At 33.5% G+C, this 25,223-nt stretch overlaps 1 protein-coding gene across 5 annotated transcripts in view; it reads right to left on the minus strand.

Annotated features, from left to right (window-relative positions):
• Positions 1 to 8,738: 8,738 nt before the first annotated feature.
• The window catches only part of IGFBP3 (insulin like growth factor binding protein 3), a 31,909-nt gene continuing 15,424 nt past the window's right edge, over positions 8,739 to 25,223 (minus strand). Inside the window, exons 3-5 of one of the 5 annotated variants that reach the window (XR_015740145.1) lie at positions 24,116 to 24,235; positions 18,784 to 18,865; positions 8,739 to 9,680 (exon numbers count right to left, since the gene is read on the minus strand). Coding sequence is in view for 2 of the 5 variants with exons in the window: in XM_026702320.2 (XP_026558105.1) it covers positions 9,555 to 9,680; positions 24,116 to 24,235 (246 nt within the window). In the remaining 3 variants the exon portion in view is untranslated. Of the gene's footprint in view, positions 9,681 to 18,783; positions 18,930 to 24,115; positions 24,236 to 25,223 lie in introns of all 5 variants that reach the window. The other 4 variants (XR_015740144.1, XR_015740143.1, XM_087916618.1 and 1 more) reach the window with 4 other exon arrangements.

Here is a 25,223-nt window from a genome sequence, read left to right on the forward strand (position 1 = left end):
AAACTGTTGGTTATTCCCTTTAGTTTGATGCCATCTATAAATTTGATGAGTTCCCCTTCTACTGATTCATCTACATCATTTATGAAAATGTTGAAGAGCACTGACCCCCAAGATAGAACTTTGTGGCACTCTATTGCATGATTTCCTCCATCTAAATTCCATTAAGGACTACATGTAGAGTACAGTTTGTCAATAAGTTATGAATCCAGCTGGTGGTGATACTGTCTATTCCATAAGACTTTTTGTAGGATGTCTTGGAAAAAGATTTTATATATCATGCCTCCTTGTTTTTTCCTTCTAAACCAACTATGTCAAACTCAAGCCCTGCAGGCAAAATCTGGTCCATGGGGTGCTTAGATCTGGCCATGAGGCTGCCTTGGAAACAGCAAAGGACTGGCCTGCAGTGCCCCTGCCAGTGAAAATGGAGCTCGGGAAGGACATGTGTGCATCAGCAAATTATATGAATTGCAGAACTTTGACTTCCTTCTCATATGTTGGACTTTATTCAAACATCATCATCCCATGGATTGATAGCCAGTATAACTGACTTTATACAACATTAAGGTTTGTTCCAGTAAAGGTAATTTCTGTGTAATGTCTTTTCCCAAAGACTTTTCTCTTAATTATTGAAAGACTTCTTAATTGGTGTGGAGTCTGCAGAAAAAGCAATTTGGCAAACAGTCCTCCCCATTTATTCTTTTAAGTTTGCAAATTTTCATCATTCCCCAGCATTTTAGACTGATTAAGGACAAAGGCAACCTCTTCCTTCTGATGATGTCATGGTGAACTGGCTCTAAGGAACAGGGCTCTGTTCTGATGGCCTGAATTTTCCTGTGAGGAGGCTCTTAAAGAGCAATTTGAATCCTGGAGGGAGTGGCAAGAGAAAGGGGAAGCTTTGGAGGCAATCTCCCTGATGGACTAGAAGAAACCTCTGAATTCCAGCAGGAAAAAAATCAGCCAGCATTGGTGGACCTGGAGCCGTGACAGCCAGAGAGATAGCAGGAAGAGAAAATAGAAGACAATGCTTAGACAGTGAGAAAATTTAGAATCGAGAAATAGTTGACGGAAAAAGTGGATTTAAAAAAAACAAAACAGAAGAGTGAGTATGTCAGGTTTCCAAGTGATGAAATCCATTTAAAAAGAAAAGAACAAAGTCCATCTTCCAAAACAAATTCTTTTATTTAGGAAAGCATCAAATCAGCAAAGGAGGCCATGACAAAAACACAAGAATCAATGGCAAGAAATCACGAGGAGATTAAAAATAAGATTAGTGAAATGAAAGGAGATATTAGAAGAATGGATGATAAAATAGGAAATATTCAAGAAGCAATTGCCAAGAGTGAACAGAGAATACAATTGGCAGAGGCAAAAGTGGAACAGATGGAGAAGAAAATGGAGACAATGGAACAAAAGCTCACCCAAGCTAATAAGGAGCTGGGAGAATCAATTGTCTTTCTAGAAATGGAAAAGGATACATTTTTCTAAGATTCCAGAATATAATTGAAGAAAAGGAAGAAGATCTACCCCAAATCATGATAGAACTGTTAGCAGATAAATTACAATGCAAGGGGACTTAGACAAAGTGTACAGGATACACACAAATTGTGCAAGGAGACATAGATTGCCAAGAGAGGTACATATAAGATTTGCAAGAAAGACAATAAGAGAGGAAGTGTACCAGAGAACAAGGGAGGAGCCTATGACATATAAAGGAAGAGAGATTTATACACTAAGACAGATACCCAGAAAGGTCAGAGAACTACCCAACTAAATAAATATAATGTGATGTTCAGATGGCTGCTCCTGGAAGGATAAATGCGAAACAAATATATATAGATGGAGACAGAAGAGTATTAATGATGGAAATAGTAATAAATTTAAAACAAATCTTGCTTACTGTAATATATACACCAAACAATAATCAGAAAATTTTTATAAGAAACATGAAAAAATAATTGAGACCGAATATGAAAATGTGTGCTTAATAGGTGATTTCAATGCAATGGTGGAAGATAAAAAGGACTATAAAAGTAGTAAAAATAATAAAATTAAGAGGAGACTACTTCCAAGCACATTTTTTGAGATGACAAAAGAATTAAACTTACTAGACATATGGAGGGAACAAAATGAAAAAGTAGGCAGTATAACTTTTACTCAAATGCACATTGTTCATGGTCAAGAATTGATATGCGTGGATTACATTGGGATTGAGAAATGATATAGAGTAAATATAAATAACAACCAACACTTGGGCTGATCATAATCCAAAAAAATTGATATGGAGAGGTCAGAAGAGGAAGATAGTGAATCAAGCAATAATGAAAGACAAAGAATATGTACGAATGATGGAGAGGGAGTTCAAAGAAAATAGGAAAGAATGAACACCACCACAAATGTTGTGGGACATAGCAAAGGTGTACATCCAAGAATTGACAATAGCTTATATGGCAAGAAAAAATATCAACAAGAAACCCTACAGGAGCAACTTGAGGAATGGGAATTAGAACTACAGAATGATCCTCAAAAGGGCAAAGTTAAAAAGAAAATGGAACTTATAAGACAGACTGAATTTGATAGTACAGGAAGAAATGGCACAAAAAGTTAAAAGGGTGAAACAGAAATTTTTTGAGTGTGCAAATAAGCCGGAAAGATGGCTAGGAAATAAATTAAGAAAAAAAAAGGAGAAGAGAATAACACACCAATTGAAAGATGACAAAGGGAATATATATCATAGAACAGAAGAGAAAAAGAAAATTATTCAGGAAAATTATTCAAAATTATTTAGGAACTTATACAGTCAGGAAAATATAACGGAAAAGAATGTTAAAGAATATTTCGATAAGAAAAAAATTAAGCAAAATTGAAGAGATAAAAAGAATGATGTTAAATGAAAAAAATGATGATGAAAATGGCAGAGGTGGTAAAACAAACAAAAGAATAATAAAATCCCTGGCCCAGATGGAATACCTGTAGAACTTTATAAAAATATACAAAAGCATTAGAGACAATTATGATACAGCACTGGCAGAAGCGAAATCATCCAAAACTTGGTCGGAAGCCTACGTAGCATTAATCCCAAAAGAAGAGACAAACCACCACCAATAAAGAATTATAGGCCTATTTCTTTACTGAATACTGATTATAAAATATTTGCATCCATAATGGTGGAAAGGCTAAAAAAGGTGTTAAATGAGTTGATACATTCAGATCAAAATAGATTTCTGCCAAAGAGACAGATGAAAAATAATTTGAGAATGATTATAAACATACTGGAATATTATGAAGTACATTCCGAAAGACAATTAGCATTGATGTTCCTAGATGCACAAAAGGCTTTCAATAATTTGTATTGGTAGTTTATTTCAAAACAATGAGAAATTATGAATTTTGGTGGGAAATTTATAAGAATAGTATAAGCAATATATTCCACACAAATGGCAAAAGTAATAAGAAATGGAGAGTTAACTGAACAATTTCAAATATCAAAGGGAGTAAGGCAAGGATGTCCGCTATCACCATTGTTGTTTATCCTGAGTTTAGAAGTATTACTTGGACAGATTAGAGAGGAACAATAAATAAAAGATCTCAAAATAAAAAAAGAGGAATATAAAGTCCAAGCTTTTGCGGATGATTTGGTATTTGTTCTTGAGGACCATTAGAATTGGGACCCAAATTAATTAGAAAAATAGAAGAATTTGTAAAAGTGGCAGGTCTTAAAATAAATAAAAATAAGACAAAGATCATAACAAAAAAATCTTATTAAGAAACAGAACAAAGAATCGGATGAAAAAATAGAAATGCAAATTGTTAAAAAAGTTAAATATTTAGGAATTTAGCTTATAGTGAAAAGTATATCTATTAAAGAAGATAATTATACAAAATTGTTAACAAAAATTAAAACAGATTTGGATAATTGGAAGAATTTACAACTCTCACTTATAGGACAAATTGCCACAATAGAAATGAACATATTGCCAAACATTTGGTTTCTGTTCCAAATGACACTGATAAAGTTAGGAAATAATTTTTTTGAAGAGTTAAACAAATTAATATCAAAGTTTATTTGATATAAAAAACTGGGAAAAAAAACTGTGAATAAAGTTAAAATAGTTACAGGAGAGCAGAAAGAGAGAGGGTTTTGCTCTGCCAGATTAGGAACTATATTATACCGCAGCAACCCTTACATGGATCAAAGATTGGGTAATGTTGAAAAATAAAAGAATATTGACAATTGAAGGACATGACTTACAATTAGGGTGGCACACATTTTATGGGATGGAAAAAAGACAGTTATTTCCAAAGACATCAAATAAGAAATGCATTGCTATTAATTTGGCAAAAGATTAAAAGAAATAATTATTACAAAATTCCGATCTGGTTATCAACTATGGAAGCATCAATATATCCAAATGTGTTAAATCTGGATAAGATAGTAAGGTATAAGGACATCTCAAAATGAACAAGGGATATTAAAAATGAAACAAGAATTAAAAGAGCAAGGAATTGATGTAGAGTGGTGGATGTATATACAAATACAAGGAAGATTCAAGAAAGATACAGAAAGTCATGGAATATATAGAGAACTATTGCAATTAGATAAGATTCTACAAGGTCCAGAGGAGAAATTAATATATAATTATTTGTTGGATTATAAAATGGAAGAGGAGAGGGTTAAAGAAACGATGATAGTTTGGGCAAAAAAAATAGGTTGTATGATAGAATTGGAGAAATGGGGGGAAAGAATTATAAATTGATGTCTGCATCATATAGAGAAAATTTGTACAAAATGTTCTACAGGTGGTACTTACCACCTGCTAGATTAGCAAAAATGTTCCCAAACAGATCATCTGAATGTTGGAAATGCAAACAAAAGCAAGGAACATATTACCATGTGTGGTGGGCATGCCCTGTAGCGAGAAAATATTGAATAAGGACAAAAAAAAATGAATAGAAGAAATAATTAAACAGCAAATTGAATTAAGACTGGAGACTTTTATATTAGGTATAATAATGGGAAAATATGATAAGAAAACAGAGTATTTAATGCTACATTAACGGCAGCAAGAATAACTTAAAAATTGGAAAAATGATAATATCCCACCAGAGGAAAATGTGATAAGAAAAATACGAGAGTGTGCTGAGATGGATAAGCTGACCATGTAGATAAAGGAAAGAGAGGAAACTGATTATTATTTGACATGGAATATACTGTATGATTGGCTAAATAATAGAAATAATGTTGAATAGAGAAGACAATAAGATAATAAGCTAAAAGATCTAGTGGATAAAGATAGATTAAGCAATATAGACAAGTGTATAGATAGTTAAGATTTATGTAAAAGTATATATACCGTATAAATAGTTAAGATTTATGTAAAAGTATGTATACCATCATGAAAGTGTTGTAATGAATGGAAACGATGTTGTGTATAAGAAAAATTGTTTAATAAAAGTTTTTTTTTTTTTTAAAGGTACAAGAGCAATCTGAGTTCTGTTACCATCCAAATATTTTCTGTTATAGTGTCCTCCTGGAAAAGAATGTTACTTCAAACATTTAGGTTGATACATACAACTTTAATCCAACTTTTTCTGCTGCCTTCAAAGCTTAATTGGAGTTCAGATGTGCTGGAAGATTTACACAATTTGCAACAGTAGTGAATATCTGTAATTTGATGTAGGATGAAGGTCGTTCTCTGAGCTTGTAGGCTGGTTTCTGAGTGTTTTGCTATCAGGCTAGTAACGTCTCCTAATCTCTGCTAAAGATGTTATCTAGCCTGGTAATGAAACATTCTGAAATCAGTCTACAAGCTTAGAGAATGAACCCTCAATTCACACAATTCTTTCTAGCAGCAAGTGATGGGATAAAACAAGATCAGTAATAGTTTAGCATAGGAAAGTTACATTTTCTACCTCCTTTCATAGAATTCTGTCCAAGACTCATTAGGATACTTCCTCTAGGCATTCTGAATGATTAATTAAGTCCAGGTTTTTTTTTATCAGCAGCCAAGATAACTTTCAAATGCTCCATTTTCAAAATAGTTCTCCATATAAATTATTTTTCAATAAAAAAGCTTCTGCTATATTGCTCAGCACACATCATTCTTTAAATATAATTTAAATAGTTAATGCAAAAATCTGTATGGAGTTATCATTTTTTTTAATGCAAGCAGAGATACCAAACAAGATTTCCCAAAAGATTTATAAAACCATTACTTAATGAAAGATTACGTTGTGCTGTTTATATAGAATTTAGTCATAAATTCAGACTGTACTAAAACTAATTAATTCTGTGGTTTAACCATGCATTGAACTTTCCTTCTCCTTGTGCACAAATAGCTAATATGTGTTCTAGCTGTGCATACCAGAGAAATGGAAGGTGAGCTCCAGAGACTATTGCATTGTATGTGGATGAAAAAAGTACTTTTCTTGAGGAACTGAGATATAATAGATCCATCTATTGACAGTATTAGAAGTAGTAATTTATATAGCTATGTATTTATTGCTCTCCTCAATATAAATTCCAAACAGATCAGGCTTATATGTTGAATTCCTATTTTGAATTACTTAGCAGATTTATACAGCTTACATTCACCAAAAATTCCCTTTCCTTTCTCTCCCACATTTGAACAGCAGCCACATCAGCAAATCAATAAACTGTTTTGTTGTTTGCTTGGAATATTAAAACAGTGTTTCCTACTTCATCATAAGGTACTACATCTTACGTTTTCATTACCTAATTCCTATTTCACTCTGCTCGATGTTAAATGATGTGGAACTTTGAAAAGATTCATGCATTTCTAATATAGAACATTAAGCAAATTTGTGGTATTTGCTATTTATATATTTTCCAGAATTATCTAAAATGATTATCAGTAATTGGATATAATTTTGAATATTTTGTGCTTTTATGGGAAATTTCAGAATTACATTCTAAAACACAGGTACCAAATTCGATTGCATCACATGATGTATTGTGATGATTTTTTGCTTTTGCAGGGCTGGGGTGGGTGTGGCCTGTGCGTGACGCATCCAGCCCGGTGCTGCCAGTTTGACACTCCTGTTCTAAAACATTAATTCTTTCTTCACTGAGAGCACCAATCAAGTCCAGAAAAACAACAGTAGATTTTTTATATAATACTCAGTTTTCTGCATGCCAAAAATAGTTGATTCCACATATTTTACTGAATTGTCCCCGATGCTAATTATGGCTAGCAACTAGAACTTACATTTTTGATAGAATGTAAAACTATTATTCTAAACTGATAGTGAGTCTAATCCTGGTTATATTGTTAAAGAATTTGGAATAAGTTCCAAAATATTTCAATTTAATTTAATTGGATATTTGCATTTAATTAGATAGTCCAATTTAATTTAACTGTAATTCAAAGTAAATTGAAAATTAAACAATTCAATTCCTGATTATTTTTATTGCTAAATGGATTAACTGCTGTCTCATACAGTAATCTCATTAATGTACAAGTCAAAACCAGAAATATTGTCACAAGATTGTATAGTTTCTATGAATTTTAAGAGAGAGCTTTGACAGTGTTTGCTTAGTATTTCTTTTAAAAACTAACTAAAGACTAATAAATACAGATAAATACATAATCCTTTCCCAGGTAAATTTACATGAAATTGTCTTTATTTTCATCCATTTACTTAGGATAGGATATCAAGAATTTTGGATCCATTTAATATGCATACCGGAAACAAGGAACAAATATGAAAACCTTTAAAAAGGCTGTTCAGATATCTGCTTAAACAAAGACAACAGAATATTATGCCACCTTAAAAATTGACAAATTTATTATACCATAAACTTTTGTAGATCAGATGTCACTTTGAAAGGCATTTTCATGTCCAATAATTCTATGACTAAACTCTATTTAAGGATCTAGTAACGTACTTGGTATGTATTTGTTATAATCAAATCCTTGTCTCCTTATCTACTATTTCTAATTTTACCTGATGGTTACTCAATTGATTTAATCAATATTTGGAAACCGATTCAGACTAGTCTCAAGAAATGTAATTTTAGCAGTTTCCCAATATCTCAGGGGCTGCCACAAAGAAGAGGGGGTCAACCTACTTTCCAAAGCACCAGAAGGCAAGACAAGAAACAATGGAAGGAAAGAAATCAAGGTGAGAAACAACCTAGAACTATGGAGATATTTTGTAATAGTGGGAACTATTAACTAGTGGAATGCTTGCATTCAGAAGTTGTGGGTGCTCCATCACTGGAGGCTTTTAAGAGGAAACTGGACAGCCAATTATTTGGAATGGTTTGTGGCAGGGGTGTCAAACGCGTGATGACATGTCACATGACATATTGCAACTTTCCCCGCTTCACTAAAATAAGGGTGGGCGTGGCCAGCATGTGATACATTCGGCCTATGGCTGCAAATTTGATACCCCTGATAGGGTTTTCTGCTTGAGCAGGTGGGTTGGACTAGAAGACCCTCAAGGTCTCTTCCAACTCTGTTTGTCTGTTATTCTGTTATTCAGTATTGGACAATGATTCATGAGTAATGCTAATTAAAATTTAATGAGCATTGCACTTTTAACTACTGAAAAGTACTGCTTTTTTCTGTATCTAGAATTTTAAAAATATTGATTGAATCACAAACAGTGGATGATCCACTTTTAAATTGTCTGTTTAACATGCATTGACCTTGGTAAGTCTCTGGGAAAGAGAATTTAGAAGCATACACTATAATGATTGGGTAACATTTGATGTAGATGTTACATTTAAATAGTTTATTAAAAAATTATATTAAATACAGACTAACAGAATAGTCATAATACAGTATATTTTACAGGAAAAATCACCAAATAGAAACATGTGTCTTTTAAAAGTTCTTTGAGCTTTTTCTTTTAATAAAACATGTTTTACCCGTGAAATAAAATTTTTGTAAGACCTGTATAAAAACAAAACAGCTTAGTTTAAACCCTTGAGTTTGATTCAGCCCAAGATAAGCACTATTAATAGCAAAATCCTACACATTTATCAACTATAAGTTCCCAATGAATTTAATGGGGCTCTTTCTTAAGGTTAAAGATTGAAACTTAAGTTTCTTTTATTTAAATGGAAGATGTTTAAACATATAAGCAAAAGTGCTTAGCTTGGGTTGTGTCATACCTGTATCTTCACAATAATTAAGTCTACAAATTCTTCAAAATAAAAACATAATTATCTTTCGGGATCAAATTGGTCACAGGCCATTATTTAAAAAACAAAAAACAAAGTGAGTGGATGCTCCCTGAATCCATCCTGAAGTGCCTTTTTTTTCTCTTTTCTTATTCATTCTGGGGATCAATAGTGCAGATTTATCTGGGATTTCAGAGCTCCCAATATAAATCTATGGAAAGCAGAAAGTGAATCAGTGGCAGGATGCAGCTGCAGAATCCAGAGTTATTGACTCTCCCCAATATAGACAGGGGCCCAAACTCAGAATCCCAAGTCCAACGCCTTCCACGCTGTAGCCCAGTCACTCCAAGGCCTCTGGCTGGTAAAGATGCCATATATAGACTCCATGGAAGTTGGTGGCCTCTTCTTATTTGTTTTCTAAATTGTAACAATGGACTTCTCCTTTTCCTTTCCCATCATATCCAGGGAGTGGCTGCCCATATTTATCCACACACCAGCAATAGCCTCTCTTCCGGCCTCTGGATGGACGACACTATAAAACAGAGAGTTACATTTGATTGATATAAAACAAAACAAAACCTAAATATGTTTAATACTTTTAGGCTAGGCCCTAACCAAAGATAGTGGTATTTTCCTTAAGGGAAATCACAGCAGATATTAATTGCATTATTTGAATAATTAATTTTATTAAACATTTCAAATTGATATTAAAACTATCCCAAGCACTTGAAGAAAGAAGGATATGTCTCTTAGTGATTTGGGTAAAATGAATTACCCAAAATTTATCTGACAAATATCAGCTTTTTCTAGTTCAAACTGAACTAGAACCACAAGAAAAACTGCAAAGCCTACCCATACCTGCTAGTATCAGAAAAATATTTATGTGCCTGATGTTAGAATTACATTATTTTTAAAATAATCTGTTCATTCTTAAAAATTTCTAGCAAAATTTATTTGAAAAACCAGTTGTACAAACTACTGGATCATTGGGGTCTTAATACAAATTTTCTCAAAACAACACAGAACCAAAAACCAAAATCTGGTACTTTAAAATACTATCCAGATAATATTGTGCATATTAATATATATGAAGATAATTTAAGTAAGATTATATTGATGAACTGGCTAAACTTGTCTTATTTAACATTAGAACTTCCTAGTGCTGCTGCTGATAATCAGTATGTTTAAACTCATGTACTGGATCCAATGAATCCAATACAAAATTTACCAATTTTGAGAAGTGTTATTTTTATCATATTTTCAAAGAATTAGAGCAAACATTTATCTTGTCATGAGAATAAATGGTATTTTGATGACCTTCTCAAAAACTTTGAGAAAAAAACATTACCTATCCAAATTGCTATTAAGGTTCTAGTTATCAAAACAAAATAACTATTCTTAGTGGCAGATTAAAGAGCTTCTCTGAAGTGTCAGTCCACAGTAAGCTATTTTTGGGACCCAAGTAGGTTTCCTGGATCCTAAATAATTCTCTGGCTGCAAGGAGAATCCAAGAAATCAAGTAACAGGTCCTTCAGATAGCTGGTGCTTGCAAGATAGTTGCAAAACGAAGATTTGGAGCTGGGAAGCAGGGGTTCAACAGTTCCATGTTTTTTTAAAAAAAATAAGGGATTAAAACGTGTATTTTGAAGAACCTATGTCTATGACATTTCAAGCTGTTTTTTTTTCCTTTTAGCCTTCCATTGGTACATTGCTTTGTTTTTACTTAGTTCTATGTCAATTGGTTTAGATCAATGAATGTAATTGGAAGAGCTCTTTCTGATGGCTCTTTCTTTTACTAATAAACCATAATTATAATTATCTGCCACTAGAGTGTGTTACTCAACATGATGAAAGAAAAGAACTAGAGTATATTCTCAGAGATGGAACTTTTATTTTAAAAAATCATTACAAACCTTAGAAGTCAAGTTTGAGAAAACTGAAAAATTCTTGGATAATAAATTGGATATCATGTGTGGAAGATACATCCTAACTCTACCCTATTTACATATTGGTCCTTTTAATCTGGTGGGGTTTTTTTTGGTTAATTTTAATCTTTTAATTTTTAATCCTTATGTTTTTAACATACTAATTATTTTATATTGTTATATGATGTAAACCACCCAGTTGCTCCACAATGGGTGGCGTATAAATTAAATAAACACAAACAAATAATAAAATGAAAATTAAAAATGAGCAAGGACAATCAATAAATATTAAGTGATTTTCTGGTCTATTGAAAGAAAAATACAGGCACAAGTTTTTTGTAATCATTTTGATTTAAGATTAAAAGCTGAAAACCTAACTACCTTGAAATAAATCTCTATATTAAATTTCAGAAAAAGAAAAGAACATTTTGTTTTACTAGATGTACACTAAGCAGTGTTTTCACTAGATCAAATGAGAAGATGTGACTTTGAACTTTCAGAGGTTGAACTTTGCACTATATCTCATTCAAAGGAATCGACTTCTGTACCACAAATGTACAAGATTTTGATCAAGGTTTAATAGAACCTTAACAGTAGAGACTACATGACGAGCAACAACCTGGAGACTGTGAATGAAGGCCAGGAGGAAATAGGAAAGTAGGAGACACATTGGAAAGAGAAGATATACAACTGAAGTGGCACGCCTATTTAACTATTTATGTTATATGAAGATTTTAATAATTGAATTTTTTTGGGATGTGCTGTTCTGAAGATTGGATACAACAGTAGTGGGATTCAAATATTTTTACTACTGGTTCTGTGGGTGTGGCTTGGTGGGAGTGGCAGAGGAAGAATACTGAAAAAAACCCATTCCCGCCCCACTCCAGGGAGAAGATTACTGCAAAATCCTCCCTCCCCACCCCAATAACCTGCTTTCTAGCCCCGTTCTCCTGTGCAGGGCAACAAAAAAAGGCCCAGCTGACCAGCTGGGACTCGAGAGGCAGAGAAGAGGGTGGGGCCAGTCAGAGGTGGTATTCCAAACTACTCAAAATTTCTGCTACCGGTTCTCCAGAACTGGTCAGAACCTGCTGAAAACCACCTCTGGGGTACAATAAGATGGTGCCCAATTTTTTTTCAATTGGATTATGCTGAATAAATGATTTTGATTGAAAGAAATTTTGATTTAAAAATAACAAGAGAATAATGTACAAGAAAATTGTATTTGTTTAGAATGTATATACATTTGTTAGAGAATTTAGAAAATATATTTTAATAAGAGACATATGTATTAGTAACAGTTGTTTTATAGTTAAGATGTAGGTATATTTGAATTGATAGTTTGTCAAAATTAATCAAATTAGAATGGGGCATGGTACTAACTTTGATTATTGGGAAATGTGAGTTTAAGGACTAAGGCATTTTAAAAACAATTTCAATACAATACAATGAGTACAGATTAATGTATAACTGAGATTAGGAAACTTGTTATAATGGATGAATATGATGGAGGAGATGTGGAGATTTTCTTTTTTTCATGATTATATTCATCATTAGTCATTAATGTAATTAATGAAAAAATAGTGACAAAAGATTTGGAAAAATGAATTAATGGAGATGTTAAAATACTTTGATTATTTTAGCATTTTGTTACTTTTTAAAAAGTAACAAGAAAAAGGGGAAAGGTTTATTTTTAAACTAAGAGATTATTTTTATAATTTTTTATAAATGATGAATAATTATTTTTGCACCAATGTTTAAATGACCACATTCATTTAAGATTGCAGAAATATTGTATATTATTAAATATCGTTATTAGAGTTAGAAACCGACTATGCTATGTACAATTTAGAGAAAGAGAATGCCTGATTATTCATTTTTATCTGTACTGAGAAAAGTCAGAAGTCTTTTTTTTTGTTGCTTATCTCTTGCCTTCTTTCACCTCCTTTTCATTTTTGAACCTTTTGCCCTTTTCATCATTCACAAAAATTATAAAAAATAATCTCTTAGTTTAAAAACAAACCTTTCACCTTTTTCTTGTTACTTTTTAAAATTTAATAAAGTTTTTTTAAAGAAAACTATTTTTATTCACCCCCCAAAATTCTAAATTATGTGAAGTAACACTACACACCACAGCTGTCTTACCATTACAGAGCCTCATCACCCTTTTAATGGATACATGGGAATCTCATGGAAATCATGCAATTTATTTGGGAAAGAAAGGAAGTTGCCTCTTGATAGGCCTTAAAGAGAACACATGCCTGCGCAAGCATCTTTGGTTACACTGACAACTCCACTTGCATCTGTTTGTCACAGGAATTTCAGACTTGTAGTTGACATTTATATAATAGATATATAATCTCTTGCAACAGAGTTATCACTTGAACAACTGCTAGGTATACTAGAAATCTGTATAAGCCCGCTGCATGCAGTTGTCAATAGATGATATTCAGTGAAATCAAATTCCTTTAATATAATTTAGGCAACGGTTATGACTCAGAAAAAACAATAAATGGCAATGGCATTTTAAAAATTATCTTATTCATGTTAAATATTACAAATTAAGATTACCTATATCTTTCTCTACAGAAATAAAAATCTGTCTGTTCAACAGAATGTCAAGTTATATTCCAAATTAACCATCTAATTAACACAGCTCACCAATGATGTTTTAACTATAGATAGGCTTAGTTATACAACGCTCAGTATAAACTGTTGAGATTTTGGCAAAGTCATCTTAATTCACAATTTTCATCTAATTATGTACTGGAGAAACTCTTTAAAAAATCAGAAAGTTGGCTTGAAAAATCTCTCCTTGAAAAGGAGATTATTTTAAAAAGAATTACATAAAAGCAAAGTTTAATAATTGTAAAAGAGTAGGTCTACAATAAATATCTGCTATATTGGAAAGCATTGACACTGATTCAAAAACCCATACATAACTATCATGCATACATACTCTTATAGAATCAAAATTATCCAGAATATATTTATAAGTGACATTGTCAAATAATGTTAAAATTTAAAAAGTTTAAAGATTCTCCAACATACCATAGTGAGCTTCTTGATGTCCCATTCTTCACTGATAATGGATCAACTTGGCTATTATTAATACTAGCAGATAAAATATAAATAATTTTTGCTGTCATGTAACAGCTTACTACTGCTAGATCAGTTGACAGGAAGAAAATAGATAGGAATACTATTCTGATTCTTATTCTAATTAGGATACAATTCACTTAGGGAACTTGAATGTCTATTAGAAATTAATATGGAGACCATTTCTTCTCTCCCCCAAAATAAAGGTGAAAGTCTTTCTTTACCTCATTTCTAAAATATGTCTACTGTGGCTGAAAACAGTCAGTTTTTAAAAATAGAAATTCAATAAACTTGCTGAAGAAACATCTAAACAAAACTAAAACTGATGATGAAATATGAAGAGGAGATCTTTTCTAGAACAATAAATTTGGTTGCAAAATTTAAAATAGTTTCCTCAGGGGTAAGGATGTGAAATTTAAAAAAAATAGAATAAAAATGTTAAAATGTTGCTGTAATGACTTTATGTCACATTTTTATTAAAACAACAGATTATGGAACAAAGGAGGGCAATGCAAGAAATACAGTATGTTGTCATAATATCTATCACTGTGACAGGTACACATTCCCAATGTTTTGGACTGCTATAGGAAGTGTTGCTGTTGAAATAGCAATGAATGTTTCAAATTAGTTATTTCTTCTTAAAATATATCTGCAATCTCACTGCTAGGTTATCTTACCTTAATGATAGGGTAATGGTAACTTAACAGTAAAGTTGCAGAAAGATTTTACCTTACTGGTAAGGTTGTCATCCTACACAGCAATTCCCCTATAACAAAAACAAATGCATAGTTAAATAGGAAAATATATGGACAATTTTTCCTGTTGTAAATGAAGGGCAGGGAGATTGAGAACACACAAATTAATGGATTCTGAACCAGATCTTTTTAGAGAAATCAAAATAAAAGATTTAGAGAAAACTAAAGATAACAAAGCATAATCTATCCTAAAACAATGCCTTGCACACAGCAATCTTCAAAAGATCTGTTAACTTTATTCATATTACTATATGGCATTTCATAAACAAAGAATAAAATAAGCAGGAAAAGTCAGCTGGAATATGTAGAAAACAGAAAATTCTCATTAAGGAAAATATATGAAACAACTCAATTCAAGAAAAAAATGTTGAGAACAAATGTCAAATTACCAACCAATCCCTAAGGTCTTTTCTTAGATTGATTCAAAATAATTACAAATATGATAATCATACTAACAACTTATTTAAAAAACTGTATTACTTCTGTTAAATCTGTTAAACTGTTAAACCAGTTCTAAAATGCCTTCTTTTTAGCAGGATTTTTCAACATACTTGCAAAAATAAATAAACAATCCAGTTCAGAAGCAAGGGATCTTTTTTTCAGCCCAAAGTCTCAATTCCCCCTTGTGGTTACCTCCTAAGGGCAAGTCAGTATCATCCATTCAGAACTTCAGCCTCAGCTATTTACTTAATATCTTATCTACGGTACAGCTTTGTGTAGATCAAATTTCCTGCTCCTTTAATATATTATAAACTATCCACTTACGACCTTTAGTTCAGATTTTATAAATCTTTCATCTGACTCAATTTCCTCAAACTAATATTTTTCCATATTAATTTATCTTCTCAGATATATTCATCAATCCCATGTTTTTTGTTATAATTTCAACTTCTCCTCTTCAACTCTTTTTCTTTCTAGGAAATACATGGTACTTTAGCTTTCAAATCTTAATTTTACTCAAAACCTTTTGCCCCGTTTAGGAAACATATCCATATAGATGTATACAGAAAAAAAAGGAAATTATTTTCCTCTGTCTTTTTGAAATAAATCAATGCCAAAAGAAATGAAATGGCAAGTGAAGCTTCAATAGGACAGAAACAATAAAATAGTCAAACTAAGAAAAAAATACTTGATTTACACAGCTCCTTCTTTCCCATTTCCTTGCTATTGCCAAGAAACCTATAAAGGTCAATGTAGCCATCAGGATTTGAGCTCAACTAAGATACAAATTTATCTTTTTCATGTTTATCCCAAAAATCTAAATGTACCCTGGGTCAATGGTTACTAATGCTGACTAGTTTATCATTCTCAATTCTCACAAGTCAATTATTGGTATTCAATTATTCAAAGTCCTTTTCCCCATCAAACTTTCTTCTGTTACTTTCAATCTTTTCTAAATATTGGATTTGGATCTGTATAAATTTGAAACTCATTTTAATGCAGTCACTTATTATGCCATTATTTCCTGGATTCAATATAAATTCCTAGTCCTAGGTGCTATTAATCTACTTTTCTAGTTTGTGCGTTTTAGCTACAAACTGTCAACTGAAACAGGGCTCACATGATCTAATGTATAAAATAACCTTATAATTTATAAATTCCTTTTTAATTTTTTTTAAAAAACTTTATTAAATACAAAAAAATTAAAATATACAAATGCAAAGGTTAAAAAAGACAAAATTGTACAAATAAACATCACGACAAATTCTATAGTGCAACCAATCATGTTTCCCTTTACTCCAGTTTGATAGTGATTTAAATACTCCATCCAGATTATTAAGTGACAGCTACTTTCTATCCCTTGTAAAATACCTATGTTAATAATATATATTACGTATTAATCTATTCTTACTCCTGGATTACAACTATATAATTTTATAAATAAATCATATATTTAACTTAATCAAAACGAGAGAGGAATAAAAGCTCATATTCTATGATTTCCTATCCTTTAACCTATATATGGTAGTATATTTCTTAAAATCCTTATTTCTTTTTATTTTATATATTGTGCGCCAAAATGGAAAGGCTTACATTTAAATTAAAAGAGAAAGATGATATGGAATATTATCGGATCTGGGATAAATGGTACGAGTAGGTAGATAGTAAAGAAAAACTATGTAAAGAAAAACAATGTATAAATTCCAATCTAGCCTGGAAGGACCAGAGGAGTGAGTGGGGACTCAAAGGATAGTACGGGATCTGAGCTCTTAGCAAACCAAATTTTTATTATGGTTCACAGTCTAGCATCTAAGCTCTTATTGTACTTTAAAACCCTGTAGTCTCGAAAGAATTATATTTCTATTTCAATTATGAACATATCAAATTTTTAATTAAATGAATCCATAAGGCAGAGGAAATATCTATGCTAAATGTAAGTGCATAAAGAACAAAAATCGACTAATTCTGAAATGCTACAGGATGGGACACTGGGTCAAAGATGCACAGAAATTGGGGAAACAGCAGGGAAAGACAGTCCTTTCCTTACTGGCTTCAATCGAGAATATTCCATTGTCAGAAAACTGTAGATCAAGTATAAATACAAATATTGCAGATCACAACACATAAGTGAAATATCTTTCTCAACATATTAAAGCAGTCCCATTTCCCAGAAAGTTTGATATCCCTGCATCAAAGGCAACTATCTATACAGATAGTCCTCAATTTACTAGCATTCATTTAAGAATTTTTCAAAGTTATGATACCCTAAAAAAAAAGTAATTTACCACCTGTTCTTGCACTTATGACTGTTACACCACCCCTGCGGTCACATGATTACAATTCAGATGTTTGGCAACCAGGTTGTATTTACAATTAGCTCCAACATCCTGAGTCAGGTTATCACAATTGGTGACCTTTCCAGCTGGTTTCTGATAGCTGGATTTGCTTAATGACTGCATGAATTGCTTAACTACTATAGTAAAAATGGTCATAAAATTAGGTCTGGTTTCATGGTGACTCCCTTTATGACCACCACCAACGTAACAAAAAATCCAGTCTCAATTGTAATTTTAAGCTGAAGATTAGCTGTATTTTTGCTAAGATAGCCAGCGAAGGAAAGGAGCGGAGTATTCAGAGGGACTAGGAAGCTGAACAATTTTACTGAGCTTTCTGAAGGGTATAACAGCTCTGCTTGTGTCATACCCTTTTGCAAATTTCTGCCAAATGCTTCACACAGCACTAGGCATAGTGCTATGCTTCTCCACTTATCTGGAGAAGCATAGATCCCAATCCCTGTTTGAAAGAAATGCCTGTCAGGGCCACATAATCATGCATAACATAAAAGAAGAGAAGATGCATATCTGGGGGACCGGCTAAGCAAAGAGTATGGAAGACTGTACAACATTGTTCTTCATCTGACAAAGGCAGACCTCCAAGGACTCAAGAGTGTCGACAATTCTTATGAACTATTCAGTGTAACCATTTAAACACTCAGTCGTTCTGGAGCACAGCTGTGGGGATTTCCATATCCCTCTTTTTGTGGAATGTATTTGATGCTTACACCAATATGGAGTGCAGCAACAGCTGCTACATGATGTCTCCATCTGAAGTTACTGCAAATGATAGCTATGGCAGCAGCAATGATTTCAAGAAACATTTTACTATTGTTCCCACTGCCAGGGAACAGTTCCAAGTGGTAGAAATTACACTTATTGCATATAATTCATTGTGTCTTTACTACGGTAACAATCTGACAATATGATTAGGAGTAGTCTCTTCTGAAGGTTTCTGATTAAAGGATCAGAAAGAGTTTTCAGCAAACGATGATTCAGTTTTACAATGTAAGGATTCAAAAAACTGTTACTAATATTTAACACATAACTCCAATGAAAATAGCATAGCTTTCCCTCTTTATTACCTGAGTTTTGTAGCAAGCTGTCAGTCTCCATGATTGAAAGAATATAAATGTCATTAAAATTCAAAATTGGTAAGCTTCATACCTATGGACTCCAATGAGAAATAGAATAACTGGCACACAGTATTCAAAGTCTCAATATTTGGATTCTAAAAAAAGCAAAAGCCTTTCATTGTAATAATCAGAAACCATTCACTATAAGCATAAAAACAAGGAATGCTCAACTTAAACTTTTTAAATCCCAAAGGAAAGTTTTGAAAAGCTAGTCTGTTTCTCTGTCTCTCAATTGCTACCATCCTGCTCATTTTTCATAAATTAGCATACTTATTTCTGTATTTTACACATTGAAGTAGCTTCCCAAATTCTGTAAAAAATATCAAAAAGATATGACTAATTTATTCAATTATCTTTGTCAGCTTTTTGGCCATGGAATCTGGGATATTTTTGAGCAACTTTCTACATTTCATTGGAAGACACTAACTTCTAATATTCTACCCTCCTGCTGAATGGAATCACAATTCTTGGGAAGTTAACTTGCACTTCAAAGAGCAGAGAAAATATTATCTGTTCTACATACAAAGGGCGATTAATAAAGATCTCAGTGAATATCAATTGGAATATTATTATTCAGGAGGTATGCATAACTATGTTCTAATTATCTATGTTCTGTGGAATTACAACTCCCACTCTATTGAAGATTGATCAATCTTAATGGAAGTTTTTGTTCAGTAATATTTGAAGGATCACACATTACCAAACATCCTTCTCCCTCCCTTCTTCTCTCCAACTGGCCTGAAGTGCCTGAACAAGTCTCTGAAGTTTTCTTGGCAAGATTGTTCAGAAATGGTTTGCCATCTTCTTCAGGACTGAGAGAAACTTACTAATGAAAATTAACCAGGTGGAACTAGAATTCATGATCTCCTGATTTTTAGCCTAAGTTTAGTGTGTCTCCCTCTCCCTTTCCCTCTCTCTCTACAGACTGATCAAAGAATTATTAATTTTCAAGTTTGGAAAACAGAAAAAAAATATTATATTGTCAATAAAATTGTCTTTGTTAAGAGCTGGAATTTAAGATGAAATTTTGTAAGTCAGAAAACTCTTCTATAAAATATTAAAAAAATGACTATAATGCTAGAATAGCAACTTTAGATATGAATTGAAGAAAATCCTCAATTGTCTAAATCAGGGGTGTCTCAAGCCTGTGGGCTGCATCCAGCCCACAATGTGGCTGGATCCAGCCTACGCGGCTGCCCTTGAGACAGCTAAGGACCGGCACCCAGCACCTAAGTTCCGACACAGCCTGACCAGGCGCTAATCTATAACTTGATGGCCACCATCCGGGTGGAACGTGGTCAGCCTTAGATCCATAGGGCCATAAGGAACAACCCCACCACCTCAGCTCCACTCCCTGGGCTCTCACAGCTTCTTGTGCAGATGCCCGGAGAGTGAGGCTGAGGTGGCGGGAGAAGCCCGTAGTGGGCTCAAGGACTGTCCTGCACGATCTAATGATCACTGTGTTTCAGGTTGGATGGCTGCCATCGAGTTATAAAGCTGTGCCCACCACTGCCTCCATGTCCTGCTCTCTGGCCCAGCCTTGCAGCCCCTGTGACTTTTCTTTCACTGGAACAACCCCCATCCTGCCCCATGTGGGAAAGCCATAGCTGTGGTAAGCACAGTCACCGGCAGCACTGCCAATCTCTCCCTGCTCCTTGTCCCTTCCTGAGTGCAGAGGGAACAAGATTGGAATGAGAGGGACGGAGGGAGGGAGGAAAGAAGGAAGGAAGGAGAAAGAAAGCAAAGTTTTTCTAGAGGGGAGGCAGCAAAAGAAGCAGCAATCCTTGGTTAGGAAGCAGGCAAAGACAGAAAGTAAACCTCAATCCCCAGAAACCAAAGAAAGGAAGAAAAAGGGGAGCTGAAAACTAAACCACTGAGCTGACATTGCTCCAGCTGGTAGTTGATCTCTCCCACTCTGGCTTCCCTACTCAATTGCTCACCTCCTTTAGTTCCAGACCTCTGGTGGGGCTCCAGCAATGATCAGTGCCAAGCCAACCAGTCTCTCTAGAAGCAGCCACATGGGGAAGGAGGAGGCTGGGGGGAGTTCTCCCTGGGTTTTTAAAGTTGCAAAAATTTTCTTCCTCTTTTTCCTCACTTTGCAGTGAGGCTCTCCGGCTCTGGGAGTGTCTGGGCTGGAGGATTTTTTCTTCAGGAGAAAAAGCAGTGGGAGTGGAAGAGGTAGTGACTTGTAAGGGTTCCTTCACTAACTTGGATTTGTCTCCCGTGGTGGGAGGGTGGTTTCTTCTCCCTTTCTCTGATTTCTTTTTTTTCTTAGAAACAAAGGAGGTACAGGGAGGGGAGTTGGGATTGTCCCCAAAAGCAAAACCCCAAAATTAAAAGTACAGCTTTTGAAATCCTTAAAAAGTTACAAGACCAACGATGGGCCAGTGATTTCTCTTTTTCTTTTGGGGAAAAACAAGCAGCTGGTATCTGCGTGAGTATCCCCAGTTCTTTATAAGGGCCATATTTAAAAGCGGGTGTGGGTGTGGGGGAGGAGTTGCCTTCTCCCCCAGGAAAGGGGAGAGGGAAGAAGGAAGGAGACAGAAATGAGGAAGAGGGAGGGAGAGAAGGAAGGAAGGATGAAGGAAGGAGATGGGACTGAGAAATAGGAAGGCAGGAAAGCTGGCCATGTCCCTCCTAGCTTCCCGAGATCAACCACAACTCTGATGCAGCCTTCAGGGAAATAGAGTTTTACACTCCTGGTCTAAATGGTACATAGGAAAACATAAGACGACTGCAACAGGAGACAATGTTAAACATGATGCCATAATAGTATAGCTGCTTCTAAACTATTATATAAAGATGTTATATTATAAATAACATCAAGTAATATAAGCAATGAAAGAGCAGATTTTTTTTTTTTTAAAAAGAAAGCCTCTGGATTTTTCCAAATTCTCTGGAGGTTGGCTTATAACTTGATGACTTTCCTCTTTTTCAATTCTCCAAGCACATAAAACCCCATCTAAAAATACTGAATGCCTTACCAATAATATTCTCTAATAAAAGCAGAGGAATCAAAATTGCATGTTTGTAAAATGGCACCTGGAACTGTTTCCTGGGAAATCAATCATAAGAAGATAAGATTGTCTGCTGACCAAATCTTTTAAAGGTACAATCTATGCTGTGGGGAAGAGGAGGAGGAGAGAGGAGGAAGAAGGAAGAAGAGGTTGTGATGTACAGATCCATTTGTTTGATTTTAAAAAACAACTTTGTAGTCATACCTATGAGCTATCTGCAACTTCTGATTCAGACATCCCTCCCAAAAATTTCAAATGGATGACTGCCAAGTTTGTCAATATAATAATCCATCAAAAATAAATATAACTTCAAAAATTGCTACACCTGTGGGAGGTTTGATCTAGAACCTGAAAGGAAGTTCCATCTAAATTAATGTTTGGTAACATTAATTAATACATAAATCCAATTTATTTATATAATGTTTGATATTATATTCTTGTTCATAAATGAATGTTTATGGCCAATCTTTCAAGATATACTGAAACTGCTCATGATCCCTAGAATCGCAGCATAAATATAGATATGTGTATTAGGGAAGCTTGTATTAGATTATAGACTGAACAGACTTAAACCTTGAAGATTCACCAAAAGGTAAGAGATAAATTCAAAATTCTCAATCTAGGAATTTCTTCTGGGGACCAGCAATACACATTTCTTCAATATAAACATTTACACTTGTTTCATCCATCTGAAAACTTTTTTTTTACTCTAGCTGTATTTCTGTTGTTTCTAGACAATTAGAAGTCAGTATTTCTATTAATTTATTATAAATTAATCAGAGTTTTTAAAAATATTCTCTATATTCCACTCTAATCTATAGTACTTTGATCTGGTGATCAGATGAAAGAAATCCTCCACCATAATTTCTCATCCTCAGAAAGAAAAATACATAAAACAAACAAGAAAGCTCCACACCACAAAATTAGTCATCAGGGATATTTAATTCTAATGCTTTCTCTAAAAGAGTTTTATGTATATGGAAGAACATTTGATCATATGAGCCTGCAAACTAAGTAGTATAACCTATCTGCTGGTTTTCAACTTCAAAGAGAATTTGGCCTGTAAGATATAAATTCTTCTCCTTAATGGAAGAATATGCAGAGAAGAATTTGCTACATTGCACTAAGTAATGGAATCACTAAAAAATGCCAGTGAAGGATTGTCATCAAAGAACTCTAGTTTAGCCCTGAACCAGGATTAGTCATGGCAGTTTTTACTTTATTTGGATTTGCGTCAATTAAAAATATTTGCTTTTCAGGGTATCCTTCTGTTACCAGTAAGATCTTTCAGCAGTTTTTCTAAATATACATGTATCAGATCATAGAACTTTTTGATCTGAACATTTTTCTATTCACACTTTGTGCTACTGGATATTCATTACCTTGTTTATACCTGCATATAAAAGTTTTTATATATATAATTTTCCAACTTAATATGACAGTCAATTCAAAGAAAATTTCTGCTATTCAAAATGATACATATTGAATTAAAGACATGGAAATTCAACATCTCTAATTTAATTAATATCTGAATTCATGCATAATTTTTCTAAACATTATGTTATATATAATTTATAAAATCAAATGAAAATGAATCAAGTGGCAAAATGAATTGTTTAACTGAAGGTCCTTTATCAGCATTTTTGAATCAGCTACACTGACCACTCTTAGTGTAACAATGGCAGAGATAGCTGTAATACTTCACATTTGTCAGAAAGGCCACAGCTTCAAGGGCTGATCCAAATGAAATGCCAGTATTACTGTGAAATAAATGTTCCTTGCATGTCATTTTCATGAACTAGATTTTAGAAATGATCTTCTACAGAATAAAAAGGAATGACACGTGGAGTTGCTGAAGTTGCCATCTGTAACATAACCTAACCCAATTTTTCTAGCCTCTCTCAAGCAGCTATTTATAATTCAAAGCATTGATCTTGTACAGTCATATGGTGATGACAATATTCACTCTCTTTTGCTTTTTTTTCTTCAGAGAGCTGTTGCCTTTTTAAAACTGAAGGGCACTGGTTCAGCTGATTTGTGACTTATGTTGGAAGTTTATTCTGTCATTAAAAGTAGCAAACAAAAACAACCAGACTTTAGATCTAAGGAAAAAGTGCGCTAAACTATTGCTAATTTATTTTAAATTTAAAACAGCAAGAAATGAACATAAATTCTTCTTTGTTGTTGCTTACTGATGATTACACAGCAACGGATTTGCATCTGCAAGAAGAAATGGAAATACAGTAGTAAATAGTTCATCTCACCTGTTTTTTCTTATAAAATCCCTTCTTGTCACAGTTTGGAATATGCAATCCTCTTGGACTTAAAACATTCAGAATCTTCAGATTGTTTAATGTATCTTCCATCTCTCTTCGACAAGGACCCTGTCAATTGCAATTTCAATATATTTTTATAAATTAAAAATTTCTTGTATGTTAGAACATAGAATAATAGACTTAGAAGGAACCTTGGAAGTCTTCTAGTTTCAACTTATCCATGTTATACTATTTTATTTTATTTATTTATTTGATTTGTCAAGCACTTACAAGATAATAGGTGTAAGTATAAACATAAGAATACAGGAAATAGGTACGAATAAATGGGGACAATAGGACAGGCATGGGAGGAACGATGCTGCACTTATACAGACCTCTTAGGAATGGGGTGAGGTCAATAGTGGATAGTTTGAGGTTAAAGGAGTGGGGGTTTGAGGATGTAACAACAGAGTTAGGTAGTGCATTCCAGGCATTGAACACTCTGTTGCTGAAGTTGTACTTTCTGCAATTAATTTTGGAGCAGTTAACATTGAGTTTGTATCTGTTATATAATTACAATTAATTATACTATTATATAAGGTGCAAATTTATATAAAACATTTGCTGTTTGTATATTTATATAAAATAACAAGAATCACTCAAGGAAAATTTAAAAATTTTTTTTGAACGTATTACTGTCACACATATACATTAAGAATCTGTCTGCTTTATTTTTAAAACCACCCATTGTTTTCTGTGCTGTAGCTGATTGCCGTATTTTGAAAAATATCTATCTTCTGGGCTCCTCCCTTTAAATTCAGCTCTCCTGATGAAAATACTGAGTCTGAAATTAAAAGAAGATGTCACCTAACTGAGTTTCGTGCTGGGACTAAACTCTGTCTCCTGGTTTCTAGACTGATGTTTTAACCTCCTCCTACTGGAAATCAAGGAAAAAGAAAAGAAAAATTTGACTCTTTGCTCCTTTTTTTCTGGATGGGAGCAAGACCAGCTCTTTGCAGCAAACAATGCAAAAATACTCAAAGAAGCATAGAGATTCAGTAGGAGAAGACACTCTTGCAGGTGGCCAACCGTAACATTGAAGGTCAAATTCAGGCTC

Source organism: Pseudonaja textilis, chromosome Z (genome assembly GCF_049901715.1).
Source record: "Pseudonaja textilis isolate UNSWEBS1 chromosome Z, rPseTex1.2, whole genome shotgun sequence".
Taxonomy (NCBI): domain Eukaryota; kingdom Metazoa; phylum Chordata; class Lepidosauria; order Squamata; family Elapidae; genus Pseudonaja; species Pseudonaja textilis.